The following is a 23620-nucleotide window of genomic DNA, read 5'->3' as shown; positions in this document are numbered from 1 at the left end:
AGCAATTCTTAGTTGTGCTGTTTCAGATATTACAAGACATCTGTCTTCCTTGACCCCCACTCATTAAATGCCACCAGTCCCACCCAAACATTGTGACAATCAAAAAGTAAATTCAACTGTTCTGAAATATTACACTCTCACCTTCCGCCCCCCCCCCCCCGTGGTCCTTTTTCATTCATACTCTTAAAAATCTTAAAAAAATATATAGATTGCACATTGCGTTTTTTCTTCAGATTTTCTTGGGGGGGATATATATTATCATGCGCTTTTTCTTATAATTTAATTCTATTGACTTGTATTCAGTGAATCACCATCTGTGGTGACTTTCAAGTAAGTCTATAAATAACATCATATTTTTCCTTCAAAAGATGGTGCTTAATTCCCCATCCTTTGAATGTGAACTAGACTTAAAGTCTTGTTTCTACTAAGTTAATATAGTAGAAATGACATTGAGTGACTTTTAAGAGTAGGTTATACACATAAATGTCACTGCAGCTTCCTCTTTGCTCTCTATCTCTCTCTTTATGATAACTAGCTCTAGGGAAAGACAACTGACATGCACAAAAACACTCACTACTATAAAAAATAGTCCAAATGATTGTCAGCAGTCAGTGAAAACTGAAACGTCCTGCCAACAGCTATGTTAGAGAGCTGCCTGGAAGGCTGTCCTTCCACCTTAGTAAAATCTTTAATTGACTGCAGTCTTGGATTACACCTTGACTTCCACCTCATGAAAAGCCCAGAGCCAGAGATGCTCATCTAAGTTGTTCTCAATTTCTGACCATAAAAACTGTAAGATAAAAAATGTTTGCTATTTTACTTTTATATTTACAATTTTGGGGGCAATTTGCTATAAATAACTAATAACTATGTAGCTTTTTAAAGTCTTGAAGGAAGCAGTTAAATCATCTTTCTCTTCTTTAACCTATCTTCTTTTTTGTTTGGTTTGGTTAAACTTTAAATGCATAGTTATAATTTAATGATTTTTTGGTTCTTCGCTATATGACACAATACGTAGAGTCTCAACTTGATTTAAAATATTCCTTTGGGAATTATGCTCAGTGACATAAGCCAGAGGAAAGAGAAAAATATCGCATGGTTTCACTTATAACAGGAATATAGGGGAACCAAATAAGACATCAGTGTAAAAAAAATAATAATAGTACAAAACACAACAAAGCAAAAACAGAATTATAAATCAGACATATAGGGGAGGAGGAGGGAGAGGGATCAGAGGGAGGGAGGGAGAAGCACAGGGCACTGTGGTGTTGGTGCATGGGTGCCTTGGGGGAAGGAAATTCTATGGGGACTTAACCTAAGGGGGTGGGGGGAAGCAAATATTGTTTAAAAATAAAAAAAATAAATTTAAAAAATTCCTTTGTGCCTAATCAATTATTTTTAGGAACAATGAGAGCTCTTCCTTCACAGTAAACAAGTAAACAGTGCCAATTTTACAAACCACAGTAAAGCAAGTAACAACTAAACAAGTGAAACTGAATATGTGGTGACAGCGACTATTTCAAGGGACAGTTCCATGAGCCACAGGTATGTGTTAAAGCAGTATATTAGGAAGCCACATACTATCACTGCAAGCTGTCTTCTTATTTAACTTTTTTGTACCTTTATGACCTTCTCAAGTATTTTATACCACTTCTACTCAATAATGGCATGCTGCTGAGCACAGCCAACATTAGGTTTGGTGGATCAGATAACATCCAATTTCTGATGGACAGCTTCATGTTACGGGGTGTTCATACAGGGCCCAAGAGTCACTTTTCAAAAGAAGAGTCATTATTTGCTGAAAGAACATGGATTTTTCCCTAAAACCCCAGGGACCTTCATCTGTGACTCTCTAATAGACATTGCAATCACCTCCATATAGATCCTGCTCTCTGAAAGTTATTTTAAGCACCATCAAGTCCATTCTATTATATAGACCTAGTGGCAGACCTGATAGGATAATAGCCTGGATTAGCTGAAAAGCATTTTATTTATCTCTGGGCCCTATTCCAATCTGGCAGCCAATGAATGCTGTGCCTCCTTCTTAACAGCAGGAAATATAAATTGCCACAACTTATCTTTTACTTTGGAGGAACTATCACCATTGGATCCCTCGGGAATTTATTGGAAGATCCCTGTATTTTCACGAGATTTCTCTCTTATATATTAGCACATACATACAGCACACATATTTCTAAGGCATAAAAATATTATCCTGCAGAGGAGGAGGCGGGAGAAGGATTGGAGGGAGGGAGGGAAGATCACAGGGGACTGTGGTGATGGTGCACAGGTGCACTGGTGAAGGAAATTCTACGGGGACTACACCTGAGGGGGGAAGCAAACATTATTTAAAAATGAACAAGGATGTAAAATATATATATGAATAAAATATTATACTATACAATGATATCAAGATATTATCAGCATGATAGCATCAGTATAAAGAATCTGTATTACCTTGAGGAGTAAGGATACCATCAGAACCCTGCAGACCAAATTGTGATAAAGGACTAGATGGACATATAACCTTGAGGGAAGATAGCTAGGATAGTAACACTGTCCCTGCTAGGTGAAAGCAAATGCCCCTGGTGTTTCCTATTTGTTGGAAAAGAAGGAAAACTTTTATTAGATCAATTGCTGCATCCAAGGTGGCAGAGCCTGCTTTAATTTGTTCTAGTAGAGACTACAACTTGAAAAAAACAGGTAAAATTAAGGTCATGATTTGGTTAAAAATAAGAGAATCAATTATTCTTCAGATATTATCTTTCCTCTGTAATTCCGATGATATAAAGTGTCTTTAGAAGGAGAATGTATTAGTTATGAAGCATTATTATGTAAGATATGAATGTGCCTATTTCTATAGCCAAAGAGTCTTTATGTGCCTATTAGATAGTAAGGTCAAATTAATGTATGACTAAATGAATAGGAATATGACAATTTAAAATTCAACATGAATGAATGACTCAGTCAATAAATCAATGAGAGTTTGGTCATAATCTAGACTGGCACTTTAGAATAAAACTTTTCATGATAACTTTCTTTGGAAAATTAAATAGATATTTTTTTTTAAGTTTTTTTTTTTAAATAATATATTTTATTTTTATATTCCCCATTCAATTGTAGCCCCCCATTCTGACCCCAATCCCTCCCCTCCTGCCCCTCACCCCCCAAAAAGTGTCTCTAGTTCATAGTTTTTTGTTGATTTTGATTTTCACTTTCTTATAGTTATTCATTTTCCTGGTCCCTTATTTAAGTTTTCTAGATTCCTGCTATGAGTGAGACCATCCAGTATTTTTCTTTTTCTTTTTGGCTTATTTCGCTGAGCATGATCCCTTCCAGCGCCATCCATGTTGCTGCAAATTGCATGTGTTTATCTTTTTTGAATGCTGAGTAATATTCCATGGTATATATGTACCACATCTTCTTGATCCAGTCATCTATTTTTGGGCAATTGGGCTGTTTCCAAAGCTTAGCTATTGTAAATAGTGCTGCTATAAACATAGGGGTGCAGGTGTTCTTTGGAATGGATGTTTCTGTGTCCTTTGGGTAAATACCTAGGAGTGGAATTGCTGGATCATATGGAAGCTCTATGTTTAGTAGGTCCAGAAATCTCCACACAGCTCTCCACAGTGGTTGGACCAGTTTGCACTCCCACCAACAGTGCAGAAGAGTTCCTTTTTCTCCACACCCTCGCCAACATTTGTTGTTGCTAGTTTTTTTAATATGTGCCATTCTCACTGGTGTAAGATGGTATCTCATGGTAGTTTTGATTTGCATTTCCCTGATGACAAGTGATGTTGAACATTTTTTCATATGCCTGTTGGCCATTTGCATTTCCTCTTCAGAGAAGTTTCTTTTTAGCTCTTCTGCCCATTTTTTGACTGGGTTATTTTCTTTGTTGTTGTTGAGTCTCATCAGCTCTTTGCAGATTTTTGTGATCAGTCCTTTATCATTAGTGTTGGGTGCAAAAATGTTCTCCCCGTTGGTGGGGTTTCTCTTTGTTTTTGTTATTGTCTCTTTTGCTGTACAGAAGCTCTTTAATTTGATGTAGTCCCAGCTGTTTATCTTTGCCTTCACTATCACTGCTTTGGGTGATGTGTCTGTAAAGATGTCTTTGATGTGCAAATCACGTAGTGTTTCGCCTATATTTCCTTCTATATATTTTATAGTTTCAGGTCTTATGTCTAGTTCTTTAATCCATTTTGAGTTGATTTTTGTGTATGGTGTGAGGTAGTGGTCAAGCTTCATTCTTTTGCATGTAGCGACCCAGTTTTCCCAGCACCATTTATTGAACAAACTTTCTTTTCTCCAATGCATAGTCTTTGCTCCTTTGTCAAAGATTAGTTGACCATAAATCTGTGGGTTTATTTCTGGATTTTCTATTCGATTCCATTGGTCTGTGTGTCTGTTCTTGTTCCAATACCATGCAGTTTTGATGATTATGGCTTTGTAGTAGAGTTTGAAGTCTGGGAGTGTGATGCCTCCATTCCCTTCTTTTTTTTTCAGGAGAGCTTTGGCTATTCGGGGTTTTTTGTGATTCCATATGAATTTCATCAATAATTGTTCTATTTCTTTGAAGAATGACATTGAAATTTTGATTGGAATAGCATTGAATCTGTATATTGCTTTTGGTAGGATGGCCATTTTAATAATGTTTATTCTTCCAATCCATGAGCAGGGGATGTCTTTCCATTTCTTTGTGTCTTCTTCTATTTCTTTTAACAGTGTTTTATAGTTTTCTTTGTATAGGTCCTTTACCTCTTTTGTTAGATTTATTCCCAAATATTTGATTTTTTTTCTTTGAACAATAAAAGGGATTTTTTTTGACTTCTTCTTCTTCAGATTTATTGTTTGTGTATAGGAAGGCTACTGACTTTTGCGTGTTGATTTTGTATCCTGCCACTTTACTGAACTGATTGATGAGTTGAATTAGTTTTTCTGGGGAGTTTTTGGGGTTCTCTATGTATATTATCATATCATCTGCAAATAGTGATAGTTTGACTTCTTCTTTTCCTATTTGGATTCCTTGGATGTCTTTCTCTTGTCTTATTGCTCTGGCTAGGACTTCCAGTATTATATTGAAGAGCAGTGGTGAGAGTGGACATCCTTGTCTTGTTCCAGATCTTAATGGAGTTGCTTTCAGTTTTTCACCATTGAGAATGATACTGGCTGTTGGCTTGTCATAGATGGCCTTTATGATGTTGAGGTATGTTCCTTGTATCCCAAGAATTTCAAGGGCTTTTATCATGAATGGGTGTTGCACTTTGTCGAAAGCTTTCTCAGCATCTATTGATATTATCATATGGTTTTTATATTTCTTTTTGTTGATGTGTTGGATAACGTTGATTGATTTTTGGATGTTGAACCATCCTTGTGTCCCTGGAATGAATCCTACTTGGTCGTGGTGAATTATCTTATGGATACATTGTTGGATTCTGATAGCTAAAATTTTATTGAGGATTTTTGCTTTGTTCATTAGGGAGATTGGCCTGTAGTTTTCCCTTTTTGTGTTGTCCTTGTTCAGTTTTGGTATTAGTGTAATGTTGGCTTCATAGAACGTGTTTGGTATTGTCCCTTCCTTCTCAATTTTTTGAAAGAGTTTGTGAAGGATAGGCACTAATTCATCTCTGAATGTTTGGTAGAATTCATTTGGAAATCCATCAGGTCCTGGGCTTTTGTTTTTGGGGAGGTTTTTGATTACCATTTCAATTTTGCTAATTGTAATTGGTCTGTTTAGGTGTTCTATTTCTTCTTTATCTAGCTTTGGGTGATTGTAGAGTTGTAGGAATTTGTCCATCTCCTCTATATTGTTGAACTTGTTTCCATACAACTGTTCATAGTAGGTACTGATTATTCTTTTGATTTCTGCTGTGTCTGTTGTGATTTCTCCTCTTTTATTTGTGATCCTGTTTATTTTTGCTTTCTCCCTTTTTTCCTTTGTGAGCCTGGCTAGGGGTTTGTCTATTTTATTTATTTTTTTCAAAGAACCAGCTCTTGGTTTCATTGATCTTTTGGATTGTTTTTTTAGTTTCAATTTCATTTATTTCTGCTTTGTTTTTTATTATTTCTTTTCTTCTACTGGTTTTGGGATTTTTTTGTTGTTCTTTTTCTAGATCTTTGAGCTTCGAGATTAGGTTGTTTCTTTGAGTTCTTGTTTCTTTATGTGAGCTTCTATTGCTATATATTTTCCTCTTATTACTGCTTTTGCTGCATCCCATACATTTAGGATATTGGTGTCCTCCTTGTCATTCAATTCAAAGAATTTTTTAATTTCTTCTTTGATCTCCTCATTAGTCCAGTGGTCTTCCAGTAGTGTGGTTTTTAATCTCCATGAGGTAGGAAAGTTCCTTGCCTTCTGTTTATGGTTGATTTCTAGTTTGATGCCTTCAGGGTCAGAAAAGATGGTTGATATGATTTCAATCTTGGTGTATCTGTTGATATTTGTCTTGTGCCCCAGTATGTGATTGATCCTGGAGAATGATCCGTGTGCACTTGAGAAAAATGTGTACTCCGTTTTTTGGGGGTTTAGTGTTCAAGCCCAAATGCTCTAGGTCCTTATTTAGAGCTTTAGTTTCTTTACTTATTTTTTGTCTTGTTGATCTATCCATTGTTGATGGTGGTGTGTTGAAGTCTCCCACTACGTATGTGTTTTCTCTGATGTCTGTTTTCAGAGAGGACAACAGTTGTCTGATATATTTTGGTGCTCCTTTGTGAGGTGAGTATATGTTAATGAGTGTTATTTCTTCTTGAAGTATTGTCCCCTTGATCATAATGTAGTGACCATTGGGGTCTCTTTTTATTTTTTTGAGTTTGAAGTCTGTTTTATCTGATATAAGTATAGCTGTTCCTGCTTTCTTTTTTGGTCCATTTGCTTGTAGGATTGTTTTCCATCCTTTAACTTTGAGCCTATTTTTATCTTTTGTAGCTAAATGTGTTTCCTGGAGACAGCAAAAGGTTGGGTTTTGTTTCTTAATCCAGGCTGCAACTCTGTGTCTTTTTATTGAAGAGTTTAGTCCATTTACATTTAGAGTTAATATTGATATGTTAGCATTTGTGTTTGCCATTGTGTTTGTCTTTCCTTTAATTTTATTTATTTATTCTTTTAATAACTTTTTTTTTAGCCTTCTTTCGTTGTTATTCGTCCCTCTGAGGTTCTGGCTTTAGGATTCCTTGTAGTATTTTTTGGAGTGGGGGTTTAGTCGTAATGAAATTCCGGAGTTTCTCTTTGTCTGGGAAGGTCCATATTCTTTCTTCATGGAGGAAAGAGAGCTTTGCGGGATAGAGTATTCTTGGTTGGCATCTGTTTTCTTGGAGTCTGTTAACTATGTCCCTCCACTCTCTCCTTGCCCGTAGTGTTTCTTCAGAGAAGTCTGATGTCAGCCTGATTGGTTTTCCTTTGAATGTTATCTGTTTCTTCCCTCTTGTCAGCTTCATTATTTTTTCCTTGTCCTGGATTCTTGGGAGCTTTACTATTATGTGTCTTGCTGTATTTTTCCTTTTGTCATGGAAGTTTGGTGTTCTTCTTGCTTCTTGTATATCAATTTTCAGCTCCTTCTTCACATTTGGGAAGTTCTCTTCAATTATCTCCTGGAATATTTTCTCTGTTCCTACATCTCTCTCCTCTCCTTCTGGAATTCCTATAACTCTTATATTTCCTTTCCTCATGGAGTCAGATAGTTCCCGAAGTCTTTCTTCGTTCTTTTTCCTTCGTACTTCTCTTTCCTTTTCTGTTTTGGTTCTTTTTATTTCTGTGTCTTCAAGAGTACTTATTCGTTCTTCCATTTCATCTATTCTGCTTTCATTGCTTTTCCCAGAGTTCTTTAGTTCCTCCATTAATTCTTTGATCTCCTGCGTTTCTTTTGCTTCCCTCTTTAGGGACTCAATTTCCTTCTTCTGATCATTGTTTTCCTTTATGAGTTCTGTCATTTTTCAATCACGGCAATTTTAAATTCTGTTTCTGGAAGGCTCAGAAGTTCTTCCAAGTTACTGTCGTTGCAATCTGGGGGGTGGTTTTCTTTTTGTGGTGTGCTTTTTTCCTGAGGAGTTGTTAGGTTGTGTGTGGTTCTTCTACTCCCTACTGTCTGTTTTCTAATTCGTCGTATGCATTGGGACACTGTGTTGCTCGGACTGGCCGGCATCTTGGGTGAACTTCTCCGCTCCCCTCTGGCTCCTCCTGGAGCCATCTCTGGCTTCTGAGGGAGCTTTCTGCTGGTTTCAGGAAGTCTGTACTGAAGAAATGTCCCTGTTCTAAAATGGCAACGCGGGACTCAGTCCCTGAGCATCCGGTCTCAGGCACACTCTTCTGCGCGCCCGGTCTGCCCCAGCCATGGGTGCCTGTTCTCTCTGTGGGCTCAGACTGCTGGTCGGAAGGGGCCTGGCGTGGGCTAACTTCCCAGCTGGCCACTGTCTCCTCCAGGAGCCTTCTGCCCTTTTCAAGCAGTCTTAAGAAATTTCCCTGTTCTATGGGGTGTTAGTGACTTTTCTTTTCTGGTCACTAGGTGGCGCCAGAGAGCTCTCCTATTGTCCTTGGGGGACTGTTTTTCGCCCCCCCCCCCACCCCGTGGGACAGGGAACAGAGCGGGAATGGTAGGGTAAACCTCAACGGCTTTGGGGTGCTGTCTGCCTTGTGCCCCACCGTCGTGGAGAACCCACACCCCGAACTTCGCGCCCGGGGTCTCAGTTCCAAAGCCCTCAGGTCCAGGACGCGGGCTGTAGCCCAGTTCAGTGGCGCGGGAATGGCGCCTTTTACACCCACTCCCGTGCCTGTGCGCCTCTTTCCTGCTTACTCAGTGAGGGACTTTCACCTCAGTGAGGGCCTCCGTGCGTCTCCCGCAAGCCTAGGTCACAGGCGCGGGGACCTGGGCAGCTGCGATCCCGATCCGTGTTTGCTTTTCAAGCGTGCCAAGCGCGCCGCTTTTCCACACAAGCTTACCGGCCAGCCCGGGGCTGTGTGCGGGTCTCCTCCAGAGTCTCTTTGTTCTCTAATGGCGCCGGGAGCCGTTCGCTCACTGCCGTGGTGAATCCTGCAGGGTTCTCCACAGCTCCCATTCACGGGGTGTGGTGGCTGAAATAGTTCCTTTCCACTCACAGTCCTGTTTGATGCATAGTTTGTTCTTGTTGGTCGTTTTAGTTTGTTGTTTTCCTCCTCTCTGCTTGTCGGAGAGTGCCGACTCTGTGGGTGGGGGAGGGGAGCAGGGTTCTGCGCTTTCCTCCCTTCTAGTCCTCTTTTATGGCCACTTTCTTCTTCGGGTAGTTTGCTGGAGTCGTCCATTTATCTTCCGTGTCCCAGTTCTCACTGGGACCTGCCGCTTTTCTACCCTATTAACTTTTTTTAATGGGAGATCTTACTCGCAGCGTCTCCTCGCCGCCATGTTGCTCCGCCCTTAAATAGATATTTTATTAATTGATAAACTCTATTAAAGTAAATAAACAAAATTGATGTCATCTGGAAATGCTACCTGTGATATTCATTGTCGATATCTAGTAGTGAACACACATTTTTGAAAGGTTCATGAAATCCTTTGAGATTTTCCTGACCAATAAAGCACAGAAAATGAAATACTATCTGACATAATTTTATTTACTCCATAGTATAAGCATTAACTGAAGGAAGAAAACTAAGTTTATATTAAGAGATATAGATAAACATAAAGAACATGCTCCTGTCTTTATTCAGATATAATAGATGCTAATTTTGCAAACCATCACTTAAACAAGAACACATACTACAAATACGTGTAGTGAAGACATACTGTGTCTCAGATGGGCAAGTCTACAGTTATCAGATTATAGATGATTTTTTATTGCAAAAGATTATCTGCTTTCTCCTTACTCCCTACTCATTCCTTGACATTAGCTGTCTTAAGCCCATCACTGTGGAATTAGAGGTGGGAATGTGAAACAGAAAAAAACCCTTAGAAGAGTATGGGGGGGGGTTGTGGTCTACCTTCTCTTACAGTAAACTTCATTACCTAAATAATTCTCATTCATCCACATTATTATGTAAAAGGACCCCTTAAGTGAAGCTGATGTGCTTGTGGGGGGTGGAGGGGGAAGGAGGTGATGTAAAAGACTTCTTTCTGGGTAATTTATAGCAAATAAGCAAAGATTGGTAAGAGATGGGTGAAAACTTTATTCAGGCAAATTATCCTTTCACTCATGATAGGAAATGCATGTTATTGAAATACTAACAACAAGTATTATTATCAAGCATTATCTCTCATTTTCAAACATTTGCAAAGCATGTTCCTGTTGTGCTATGGGGTTGAGTCAGAAGTTGCAGCCATTAAAAAGCCCTCTGTCAAGGAGAAAATGTGATTAGACCAACTGCTTGCACTGACACTTAAAAATTAACTGCAAATCTGTTTGGGGCATCTAAGGCATTCCCTAAACACTTGCTGGTTGGGAATGTTGGCTTTCAAATCATTATTTTGTATCCCTTAAAGGTACATTTTAACTGTTTTAATATGTGAGGAACAGGCCTGCCAAATTGTGCTTATGGCTTTTTAACACAAGCAATTTACAAATGCAATGAAGCAGATAATAGGACACATGATACCAAATTTGAAAATCTGTGTTGATGACATGCTGCTGTAGAAACATTTTTGGAAGCAGCCCTGTATCCATTTGCCTGGATAAGAAAAATGTTGTTTATCATTTCACAGGTGGCCTCTTCTACCCAATGGTGAGTTTAGGGTTATGTCCTTGAGTACAAATCAGTCCTTCTCATGCTAACAATAGTCTACTTGATAGCATGTGGAATGCATGCATTTAGTAAAATACAACAAACAGTAAAAATCTTGCTCAACACTAAAAAAACCTGAGTATCAATCAAAACTAAATCCTTTCTTATTAAAAAGAAGACTTCCAAAATAAAAGAAAGTTGAGGTATATAGTTTCATTTGCAAAACTATATAAGAATGAAAGAGGACATTGCATGCTACTTCTAGTTATTTATAAATAGAATGCACTTACATTAAGAGAAATTTAAACAGAAATAGAACTGATTGCTATGTAATTCTTACTTTTTTGATGGAAAAATGATTTTACTTTGCTAAAACAGTGTTTCCAAGCCATGGTCTAAGAGGCTTATTTTAGTTCTTAAGTAGAATTCCTGTCATAGTCATTCTTTATCCATCACCAGTTTTCCCTTATGATGGCTATTTAAAAAAAAAAATATTTATTTATTTATTTATTTATGCATAGAAGAACTGGGGTGTTGGGCCTCCCGGGTGGCACAGATGGTTGAGCGCTGCACTGTGAAGCTGCCAGCAGCCTCTGCAGTGCGGGTTCGATCCAGGCTGGCCGGCAAGAATCCCACATGGCAAAGCAGACCTCTCCTGTCTCACCCGCTGCTCCCCTCAGCAGTGCATTTCTTCAGTCTGCCTGTTCTGTTCCCCGTTCTGTTCTGTTTGCTGTCTCTGCTGAATACTCTCACTCTCCTGTGCATGTGGCCTATACCCTGGTTCTTATATAAAAATAAATAAATCTTTAAAAAAAAAAGAACTGGGGTATAGGCCAGAGGTGTGGGTCATGAGAAGATTCACCAGAAACAAAATGGGGAGCAGAACAGGCTAATCTACTGAAATAAACTGCTGAGGGGAGCAGCAGGCGAGACAGGAGAGGTCTGCTCTGCCATGTGGGTTAGCTTGCTGGCCAGGAATCGAACTCAGGCTGCAGTGGCTGGTGATAGCTTGATAGTGCTGAGACTGGCTGATGATAGCTTGATAGTGTTGAGACTTTAACCCCTCACCACCAGGGAGATCCCCTAATCATGGATATTAGGATAATATCACCAAATTCACAAACTAGAATGATAGGATGTCTACTGAGACATAACTTATTTTTTAAAAATATTTTTAATTTATTTATTAGAGCTCCAGTGGCCTGTAAGTTCTCTTTTCCATCTAGAAACTGAACAGTTAAGTCAAGGAAAAGAATGATAAGCTAGATCTCCCCAGATAAAAAAATAGAAATGTGGACATGTGATATTATTACTCCATGACGATAAACAAACACTTTAATACCAGAAACATGGGTCAAGTTTGACCATATTTGACTACAACAGCCATTAATTGAGCTATTTTTCTCCACCTCATTCCATGAAAAATTGAAGGCTAAATTATGTAAACCTCCTTTCTGTGTATGGTACTTTCTGTTTCCACTCAAATCATGATGGCCTTCCTTTAGTGCTTTTTACCGATCTATATATTTTTTAAGTACTATTGTTTCACATCCTTGTTAGTGTTTTGACAGTGTAGGATCCCCCCTGGGTGTAGTCATATAGTAGTCTCAACACCTAAGCACCCATAATCCTTTACCTTACTCCATAAAGCTAATCCCTTTTCACTCCTCCCTCTGCCCCTCTGGATGCCTCAGAAATGGTCTATAAATTACTTTCAAGTCAAGGCTTATTTCTGGTCTCCTTTTGTGGTTCATTTCTCTATGGGACAAGCAATCCCAAGCCTCATCAGATTCAAGGGGAAGACACATAGACCCCACCACTTAGTAACAGGAATGAGAAAGCATTTGTAGTCATATCTTAAAATCTACCACAATGTGATCTCTGGTCATACATATTTTAGATGCCTCACATAGTCCAATACACTTATATTCTCTCATGACCCCCCAGAGCTTCATCTAATTGCAGGATCAACTAATAGGAATAACTATATCCGACAAAATTAAAAAAATAACTTTGGACCCTAATTCTAAGTGCTTCCCATGTAAACACAACAATGAACTAAGCTTCTCAACTGGAAATTTAAAAATAAAAAGAAATAAAGATGCATTAAACGTTGAGCATGTGCTAGGGTACATATAACCTTTGTACAAGGATAAGGAGTAATTTGCATATTAAATAATCCTATTCTTTTTTCAACTTAGTATAATAATTGAATAGCAACCATCAGTGAAGTAGGACAAAAGAGGGCTATTATCATAAATGTTAGTTTGATCTTTCAAGGAGATTTGATTACCTTCTACCCAGACTCCACTTCACTCACTTCAATGGAGGTTTTGCTTTTCATCAGCCTAATGTCAAGTGCCTTTGTTGCATCCAAAAACATATTCCAAATAAAAGGCAAAGAACAGTTTCCTTTCTGAAGAATTTATGAGAAACATGGCTCTTTCATGGTAACACTTCTTATGAAAAGAATGTGGTTGAAAGACAAACCTAAGAAGAGCCTGATCTAAGAAAGCGAAAGATATCAAGCTACTTATAACACATCAATGAAACTAACTTACACCACCTTTCCTCAGGTAAAATATATATCCCTTCATGATAAAAGATTCTGATATTTCTAATAACCTCTGCCAATCATTTTCCTTCGTTCTTCTTGTAGTCTAATATTGAACATAGCTGAAGAGCTGAAACGGGTTAGTATAGCTAATGGCAATTCAGATATAAGCAAGTGTATATGTAGGGATAAATAAATACACACACATATATACACATAGATGTATATATTTAATAAAGTTTGTCAGCCACTAATTTTAATCAGTGACATCAGGATTAACTGAAGGAATCATTAAATTAATCCAATATTGAACATAGTTTTTTTCACTAAAGGACTTCCATACTCCATATTCTTCATGTGAACTAAGGAATTTATAAGCTCAATCTGTAGATTCTGAACAAAGGAAAAGACAAATTTCTCATCTGCTCCAAAATGACTGATGGTAACGCACTGCCATCCCTTCCATCTATTGTATCAACAGGCAAGAGAGTGACTGTGGGGTCTCCCCTGTTGGCACAGCAGTTGAGGGTGGCCACCGGGCGAGGGTCCCACATGGCACAACAGACCTCTCCTGCCGCGCCCGCTGCTCCCCTCAGCAGTGTATTTCGTTAGTCTACCTGTTCTGTTCCCCATTCTGACTCTGGTGAATTCTCTCACCCTCCCGTGCATCTGACTGTACCCAGTGCTTCTATAAATAAATAAATAAATCTTAAAAAAAAAAAAGAGAGAGTGACTGTGGCTTTCCTAACTTTATATAAAGACAGAAGGCATTTATCTCTGGATTACAATGACTGACTCTGACACACAGGAAGAGAGACATTCTATTATGCTACAAGGTCTCTTAAGGCAAAATTTTTAGGCACAATATAAGAACATTATGAAGTTCCTGTGTGCATTCAAACGTTAGTAACCAAAATTAGGGTTGTCATAGAAACAATACAGTAAATTGCATTTAAAAGCAATTGTTTACAAAATAAAATAAAATCAATTTATTAAAATTCAGAACTACTAGATGATACAACAGTAATAAATAACACACTGACCAGCAATATCATGTAGCATTACTGGGGTAGCTAGATGCTGTCACTTAGATTTTACAAAAGTTTTGCAACTAGGTAATGTTTCCACATTTCATAGGTAAGGAAGCTGAGGTTACATAGTAAGAAACAGAGGTTCATAGATAAGAAATTAGCCCAAGTCCACCAAATAAAATAAGAAGTCCTAGATCTGTTTGACTCCAAATAATCTTTCTCTTATGAAACAATTCTATACCAAAAAGTGAAAACAAAATCTACATAGACCAGAAATGTGTCCCAAAATCAGAGAACATAAAATTTTATCAGTTGTATAATAAGAAAATTCATCTTATTATAATGCTTCATTTACACAGTGTGTATTTTGCTACAACTATATTACTACTGTGAAGAAATACCCAAGAAATCTTAGAACACTTATTTAGTTTTGTGGTCTATGAGCCCTTAATCTTCTATCACGCCTTATCTTCCTGACTTGTGTTTTTGAATTCTCCAATTTTTCATAGTCTTTGATAGTATAGCTGAGATGAATTTTTGGAAATTACTTTCAATTCCTGTTCTGAAGTATCTGTTTTATTGGAAGATAAAATTAAAGACCAGGGAAAAGAATTTCCCATTTTCCCCTAGGTAGGCATAGTCTTCTTTCACTAATACACTCTATCCACATTGCATTCAGGCCATTAATTATTGGTATGAGAAGCTATTATCTGACTTTCATAGACCCCACCTTAATAATCACATAATAAATTTACTAAGTCAACATATGAAGGACAGGACTTTAGGCTGTGGGGAAAAATGGATACATTCACAAGCAATTGCAAAATCTTTTCACAGAATATTTTTGTACTAATTCCTTTGATAATTTTTAAAAATCCAAATAAGGAATCTTCATATTTGTCCTCCTATTTTCAGCTTAATAGGAAAATCTAACCTGACAAAAAATTAGAAATATATCTTTCTGGAAGGGAAAGACAATAGAACTTCTTATATGTCAATGAAGCATTATAATTGAAAATCTAATAATCATTTCCTCTTTGTATATTTGTCTATAAAAACAAATTTGTATATAAAAATAAAAATATGTATTATCAAAGTGATCTAGGCTCTATTCTTATTAGAAAATAGAAACATGAACATAATTAGCTGCCTATTAGAATTTCATAAATAAAAATGATTAGAAAGATATAACTTTTTCTTTTGTGTAATTCTATAACTTGGACTTGCCTTTGAATAAACTACTTTGTGATTATTTTTCATTACATCAGCAATCCAATGAGTACATTTCATCCAGAAAAGACAACAATCAATAATAACAAGGCTTTGAAAAGAAAATAATCAGTGTTGAAAACTTGAAAATGACTTAGTTATTCTATTAGCAAATGTTAACTGTCATACCTGTATCTACTCACCCATAAGTCCTAAAAGAATGTAGGCAAAAATGAACAGTATGAAGATCAGGCAGCATAAAACATCTGTACAACTCCTAAAGACAAAAAGGAACAAAGAATTAAAAAAGACCCAAATTGTATTCTGTTTACTGCGTAAAATATAGAAAAAGATGATGATGATGATGATGATGATGGTGTGCCATGTGATATCCAGTAATTCTGAAAGGTATATCAGATGTATTTCCACAAAGACTTTAGCAGCAATGAAGTGGTGACAATTCCATGATGAAAGAAACTCCCCCAGAATTTTATGCACTTATTCTCTCTTGGCTCATTCTTTGTAAAATGATTTTGAGATTAGAGTATACCAACATTAAGTACTATTTTTTATTTGATATTGCAATTTAAGCTATTGATTTTATAATTTTCCTTTTCCTGCCTCCCTAACACATATTATAGTATTTTTTTTTTAAGATTTATTCATTTTTATACAAGAACCGGGGCACAGGCCAGATGCGCAGGAGGCAGAGAGGATTCACCAGAGACAGAGCGGGGGAGCAGAAAAGGCAAACTGACTGATACACACTGCTGAGGGGAACAGCAGGCAAATCAAGATAGGCCGCGCATGTGGTATCTCCGCAGCCGGCGAGGATGGGACCGGCACTGCAGAGGCTGCGGCAGCTTCACAGCGCTGCACTCAACTGCCTGCGCCACCTAGGAGGCCCAACACATAGTATAGTATTAAAAAAATCAGTCATTTTCCATTCCTTCCTTTCTCCATTTTCTTTCTACATACACATTTTGGGGGTACTGTTATTAAATAAAATATTGACACCAACAATGTCAAATAGTTACACCAACAATGTATATAACTCAGCAAAAATGAAATGTCTCAAAACTGTAATTTTTCCAGCTCTCTTGTAAACTAGATATCATCAAATTAGGTTTAGAGAAAATTTGGCTCACAGAGACTCAAAGATTTGCAATCGGGATCACAAGTCAAGCCAGGACCCAGAAAGACTCCAGGTTTTCAATTAAAGTGTTTCCTACTCCCAATAAATTTTGTTCAGTTTATAAGTGGTCTGGAAGGTAAAAACTGTATCTTGCAAGTGAAAAACAATACAACCATTCCTTGTTTGAAACATAATGAAGAATCTGTCAGTAAAGAAAAAGATCAACCTATTTGACAGGATTAAAAGTTGTATGTAAGAATTTTCACAGCAAAAACTTCTTACTCTTGAGGGCATAGGAATATGCTCTAATCTTTTAGCAAAGGCAGGCTGAAGTTATGCAATAATAATAATAATGAACAATAACTGTATTATCTTATACTGATGAGCTTGCATACATAATTGTGAGTTTCCTAAAATATCTGCAGGTTTTTAGGGATGATAAAGTTAATTGGCATACAAAGAAGTAGTTAAAGAAGCAGGCAACTATCTAGAGCTCCAGTACCTAACCTTTCATTTAGTAGTTATGCTACTGTGGTCACGATTTTTACAAAGGTTCAAATTAGCCATATCTAAAACTCCATGTACATTCCTAGTATCCTACCTCACAATAGGAAATGGATCTATCTTTCACAGAGAGAGTTGATCATGGTTAAATAGACACAAACTATCATGTGTGTAAGTCCAATTTCAACTCAGAATTTTAAAATTTCATGCAGACTTAAGAAATGTGAGAATAATAACAGAAAGAGAATAAAAGGTGTTCTAGTTTTCTTTGATTAACCACCACTGAAGACAGTAGCCTGCTAAGGGGTGAGGAGAGTATCTGATTCACATGCATTCTGACACATTCCACTCAAGATCAGGTTGTCATCCCTCAGAGCTGTTGTTAAATAGTGAGATACATAATAAGAAATGCCTTCAGATAAGAAACAAAAGGAGAGAAAATAGAACACTGCACGCTTTCATTAGAAATCTTGAAGTTGGGCCTCCGTGGTGGCGTAAGGGGTTAGGCACTGCATGGTGGAGCAATCCGCAGCCTCTGCAGCACGAGTTCAATCCCAGGCTGGCCAGGGAGTGACCCACATGGTGCAGTAGACCTTTCCTGTCTCGCCCGCTGCTCCCCTCAGCAGTGTGTTTCAGTCAGTCTGCCTGTTCTTCTTCCTACTCTCCCTGGTGGGTCCTCTCACCCCCCCACATCTCATCTCTGGCCTGTGCCCCAGTTTTTGCATACATGAATAAATAAATCTTTCCAAAAAAGAATAATATTTATAAAAAAATAAAAGAGAAATCTTGAAGTTGTTAAAGCCCTTGTTATATTTCGTATCTACCAAGAAAAGGGAGAGACAGCTGTGATCAGAAGCAGCAGCCTGGTTGGCCACCATCCACAATTGTATATCTATAAATTTACATTATATGTAATGCATATCATAAATCATGTTTACAACAATCTACTGTCACTTAGCATTATGTTGTATATTCATGTTACATAGGAAGCTGTAGGGTAAAGAAAATATCAGGCTTTTCTGCCCTTCCGCCATCAGGATAGATGATGGATCCTTGTCCTGAATGCATGCCTGATGGCGGGCACCTGGAATAGGGTGTGGGCATAGGTAGATGGGATTCAGCTGAGCTAAGACTGTGCTTTTAAGGGCGGCGTCACGGGGACGCCAGCAGCAGCAGTAGAAGCCGAAGCCGAAGCCGAAGCCGAAAGAGAAGCCGAGATCACCAGAGAGCCCAGATAGAGTGAAGATTTGCTGGGGGCTGGGAGGCCTGCCAGCCTCCCGGCCCCCCAGCCAGCACTCCTGCCTGCCATATGCCTAGTGCACTCCAATAAAAAACCTGCAAAAACCCACTAAGGACTCTGACTCCTTTACCCGGTCTGCATGGGATCAGAAAACCTGCACTGTGCCCAGTTCTGCCTCTACAGAAGCACAGGCAGAAGTAACCATAACAGAAAGATGACTGAAAGAAACTTACCAATTTCAAAAGACAGGGCACAAGGAAAGAGGCAGAGCCCAAAAGGATATAGTTTTTAAAGTCCACATTCCTCAGCTCCTGACACTGATGAATAGGCACCCATTGCAGTTTTGGTTCCATAAAAGTTTTACACTATGATGTTGCCTCCCTCCCTCCCTCCCTCTCTCTCTCTCTCTCCACACTACAAACAGGGGCCACTCCTTGTCCACGCAAACTTTGCCCTCAGCACTCTTTCACCACAGTGGCGTAGCAATTTTCAATAATTCACATGGTGATGTGCTTGTGTATTCTATTCAAATGTATTCCACACTGCTTTAGAGAAATAGCGGACTATACCTACTGACCAGACTGGTTAATTTTATTTTATTTAAGCACAAAATAATGTTGAACAAACTGGAAACTGTGAATGTTGAATTCAAAAGTCTCAAAAAGCAGGACATTGTGTTCTAGATGAAATATTTATATTTTTGAATTTCATCCTATAGTGGTTTAATTCCCTTTCCTACCTTTCCTACTTTAGAAATTTCCTTTTAAAAATAGGTGTGTCAGCTGAAGATTGTTCTGAGAAAATTGTTGAGAAATCCTTAAGCTTAACTAGAGCCTGGCTAACAAGTTGATACTCCGGGATTTCTATAATCAAGCAGCAAGAATTTAAGAACCTAGAGAGGCAAGTCCACCTGGGAATATTTAGTAGTTCAAACTTGCGTCCTTTTAAGAAGCAGGAACACCTGTTAGCTTAGGTTACGGCAGGCTGTTTTTTGATGAATAATATAATTTGCTGGACAGAAATTGTTCTGTGTGTCAGGAGAATTAACCAAACTGATTATAAAGTAAACTGAAAAATTGGCAAGAAATGGGACTAGTAAAACAATGGAAATGTCTACTCTCAATGGTATAGCATTAGCTCTTCAAAATGGTATTAAAAGGAAAGACTTAGATTTTAATGTGTGCTCTTCAAAGCAGCAGCCACGGTCTTCTCTGAGTTTACTAATTCCCAGGACCCAGCAAAGGGGTGATTTTTATATATATATCCTGATGCTTTTTGCTCATATGCTTGCCAGCGTGATGACTAAGTCCAAAAAAATGAAGATTGGCTATTTTAAGGAAGTTTCCCTAATTCCTAAATAATAAACATGGTACTGTAGAACAATACCAAGCATACCACAAATTTGGAATAGTGAAAACGCTGTTACATATTTTTTAATAATAAAATTGATCTATCTCTCCTTCCCAAAAATAAATAAATAAAATAAAAGTAGATGTGTGTGTGTACTTTCAGGTAATTATGATTACTTGTCATTTATTGCATTAATTCATATATTTCTCTCCCTTTCCCCAAACATATCCCCTGGTACTTAGAAAACTAGTGGAAAACTGACTTTGAACAAAAGAGAAAATATAACTTGGGCACCATTTTGTGAGTCAGTAACAGGGCAGAAGCTCAATTAAAATTTTTAGACATCATATAACGCCTTATCATTATCCCTTTCTTTTGATTTCAGGACACCTGTCACAATCCTAAGTGTTCTGTAGATTATATGTTATATTTAAAACCAAGGATTTTGTTGGGATCATTTTTAGACAACTGTTGAGGTAACTAGATGACACAAGCTATGGTTGAAAATCATTCTGAATCATATTCTTTCTAGAGGTCTGTCACAGCTATACCTTTTCCTCAGGTGGACACATTTTTATGTTCATAGCAAGCACTAAAAACCTTTATGCTAAGCAAAATATGGGATGCATCCCCCTGAGTCCCAAAAAGAACAGTTACAGAGAAGTATGATCCAACCTTCTTTGCCCTCTCTCCCAATCACAATCTAAGTTATTCAAAACAAGTTGCTTATAATCACATTTATCCAAAAACTATCAGAAACTTTATTCAGAGCTAGCTACCCTAGTGTAAAAGTATTTGCAAGAGCCAAGTTACAGAAGTACCATTGTTATATTTTATCTGTTTCAAATTACCATAACAATGATAAAAATGCATTTGCAGATTTCTCTTTCCCTCCTGTCTCTAACCCATATGTATGTGTGTGTGTGCACGTGCATGCATGCATGTGTGTGTGTGTGTGTGTGCGCGCGCGTGTGTTATAGAATATCTATAGTAGTTGGCTTAAAATCTTGGGAGTTTCCTTTGACTATCCCTATGTCCTTTTTTCTTAGCTCATCTTTAATAGTCAAATGACACAACTCTTGACACTTTACTGATGGGTCTTTTATCTATCTCTTCCCTTCTGTTCCTGCTGCCTAGATTCAGTCCACTAGCTCTTATCTTCTCTTCAAACTACTTCCATGGTCTCTTAATTGGACTCCTGCATCCACTCTCTCCCTGATCAAATTCATACTGTACGTCACTGATATGACTGATATAGGATGATATCATTTCATTGCTTTAACAACTTCAATGACTACCACTTACCTAGAACTTTCTCAGTGTATTACCTTTATGTTTATGTCTACTACTGCCACCTAATTCAGAGGTTGGTAAAATAGAAACTACGGGCCAAATCTGCCCTGTTACCTGTGTTTGTATTGTTTGCAACCTAACTGTTCTGTAGATTATACTACAGATGTCAGTGTCCATAAGTGAAAAATTTTCAATAAATACATTCATGTATGTATTTTCTTTAGGTACTTTTGTGCTAAAATGGCTAAGTAGAGTATTGCAATGTAAGTCATCTGGTCTACAAATCCTAAAATATTGACTAAAACAATATTTGCTTTTCAGGAAAAGTTTGCTGGTCTCTGACCTAAATCATAAGGGCCTCCATGGTAACGTTTAATAGACTCTTGGGTGCTACAGATATAAAGAAATCTATGTCTCATGAATGATGAGTCTGGCACACCTCTAGCTGACAAGTTAATAAATACATCATAAGCAGGTTCTACTAAAAATCAAAAACCTGTGTTTCAAATTTCAGATCTTTTTTTATGGGGGAGGTTCTATGATGACTATGCTGTCTAGGGATTCATATTTTTTTTTAATTTCTTTTTTTTAAAAAAATTATTTATTCAAGCACTGGGTAGAGTCAGAAGCACGGGAGGATGAGAGAATTCACCAGAGCCAGAGCAGAGAGAAGAGCAGGCAGAAGGATCAAAGTACACTGCTGAGGGGAGCAGTGGGCGGCAGGAGAGGTCTGTGTGCCATGTGGGACCCTTCCCGGTGGCTGGGGATCAACCTGGCGCTGCAGAGGCTGTGGGCAGCTTCACAGCTCAGCACTCAATCGCTGCGCCACTGGGGAGGCCCCTAGGGATTCCTTTTTTTGGTCAAACTTAAGTCTGCCATCTATATATTGCTAGTGCCAATAAAATAAATCAATGAAACAACAAACCACTAGATTGACTTTGGAGGTAACTAAGAGAGGTTTTTTTTGTTAATTACAAACAGCTAGGTCTTCTCCAGCAGCTGTCATTCTATTTCTTTCTTAAGGGACAATTTCTGTATTCATTTAGAGATGGATTCATTTACTGATTTTCCTTTTTTGTAGCAGATAAAATTCCAGTGATATCAACCATCTTAAAGGTCATTAATAGCAAGAATTTGTGAAAGAATGGAAATCCTAAAAGTCATTATTTTCTGACAGATCATCCATTCATGCCTAATGAGTCAGCTTAGGAATTGTTACTGCCTGTGATTCCCATTGGAGACTCACTTCTCATTCACATTCACAAGGACCTAGTATCACATAGTATGACTGTCTACACTTGGCTGCATTTATAACCCACAGTCTAGAAGCAGTGCTCCTCAGTGTTTCTGTAGGCACCTACATGATACCAGTAAGTCATGTTACTACTCAGATTCTTGCCACTAGAGTCTGTTCCAGGAAATAAAGTGACCGCTTCACTTCCCAGAGGCATTATGACAGGTCAGTGCACTTCGGGGCCATCTTCCAAGCATCACCAAAATATACTTGGCAAATTACACAGGGTGGCTTTAATGGGACAGCTCATTTGAGTTGATGCTAATTAGTTAGCAGACAAAACATTTGGGGCTATCTGAGGGTAGAGCTCTCTGCAAGTTTGAAAATGCACTTTACTATTAATGGAGTACATTAATGCTGATTTTGTGAGAGGAGCATTCTCTAAGAGCTTCTATTTGAAGGAGTTAATTTTACTCTTTGCCCTTCCGGCTTTTCTTTTCCTTCCCAGATGCATATCTAAAGTTTCCTAATGTTCTATTCACACAGGTTTAAGTTATACCATGTACCATTTGTGTGTCTGTGGATAACTTGAGGTTTTAGAAATAAGCAAGTTACACTACTCATTTCTACAAGTATAATAAGAGGTCAAATATTATTTTGAAGAATTCTTCTGTTACTGGAACCAGAAACTTAATAAGAAAGCACAAATGTATTTTTAATTATACGACTTTGTATTTTCAGGTACTCAATATAAGTTTTTCAAGTAAACTAAAACTTTTTTTAAAGAATATTTTAAGGTGACATTTCCCTTAAAGATTATTCTAGCATTCAGTCATTGAGAAAGGAGAGTTAAGTTTCATGGGATTATTATTTTTAGCATATTTTTAACTGTTGTGAAAAATAAAATACCCCAATGACTCCCTAAGAAATTTTATATAATATTGGTAATGTCTTTCAAATATCTGAGATCACATAAGTTGATATTTGAGTCTATACCTGCTTTACTTAGTTCTTCTGAATAAATGAATCTTAAAAATTTCCTTATCCTATACAGTTAATCTTTTCTTTGATCCTATTTGCATTTGGATTTCTATTGCTTTGAATGAGTAACTTTAGCTGATGATGACATAGTTTCTACTAGTAAAGGGGAGATAAAACTCACCTTTTTTATATCAATAAGTTTAAGTGATGCCTATGAAAATATCTATTGTATTAAAATAGGACAAGGGGCCTCCCCGATGGCACAGCAGTTGAGCACTGGGCTGAAAAGCTGCCTGCAGCCTCTGCAGCGCCGGTTCGATCCCCGGCCACCGGGCGAGGGTCCCACATGGCGCACAGACCTCTCCTGCTGCCTGCTGCTCCCCTCAGCAGTGTACTTCATCAGTC

The 23620-nt window shown here is 37.8% G+C and overlaps 1 protein-coding gene across 1 annotated transcript in view; it reads right to left on the bottom strand.

The window, feature by feature from the left end:
* The window catches only part of SLC44A5 (solute carrier family 44 member 5), a gene marked incomplete at both ends in the record, with an annotated part of 126006 nt that overhangs the window by 71185 nt on the left and 31201 nt on the right, over window positions 1-23620 (bottom strand). Inside the window, one exon of the mRNA XM_084242342.1 lies at window positions 15682-15755. Coding sequence (XP_084098468.1) covers window positions 15682-15755 — 74 coding nt within the window. The remainder of the gene's footprint in view (window positions 1-15681; window positions 15756-23620) is intronic.

The sequence above is a fragment of the Talpa europaea genome (genome assembly GCF_964194135.1).
Source record: "Talpa europaea genome assembly, chromosome: 9".
Taxonomy (NCBI): domain Eukaryota; kingdom Metazoa; phylum Chordata; class Mammalia; order Eulipotyphla; family Talpidae; genus Talpa; species Talpa europaea.
The sequence above is the reverse complement of the archived record's forward strand: the minus strand, read 5'-3'. Positions and strand labels throughout refer to the sequence as shown.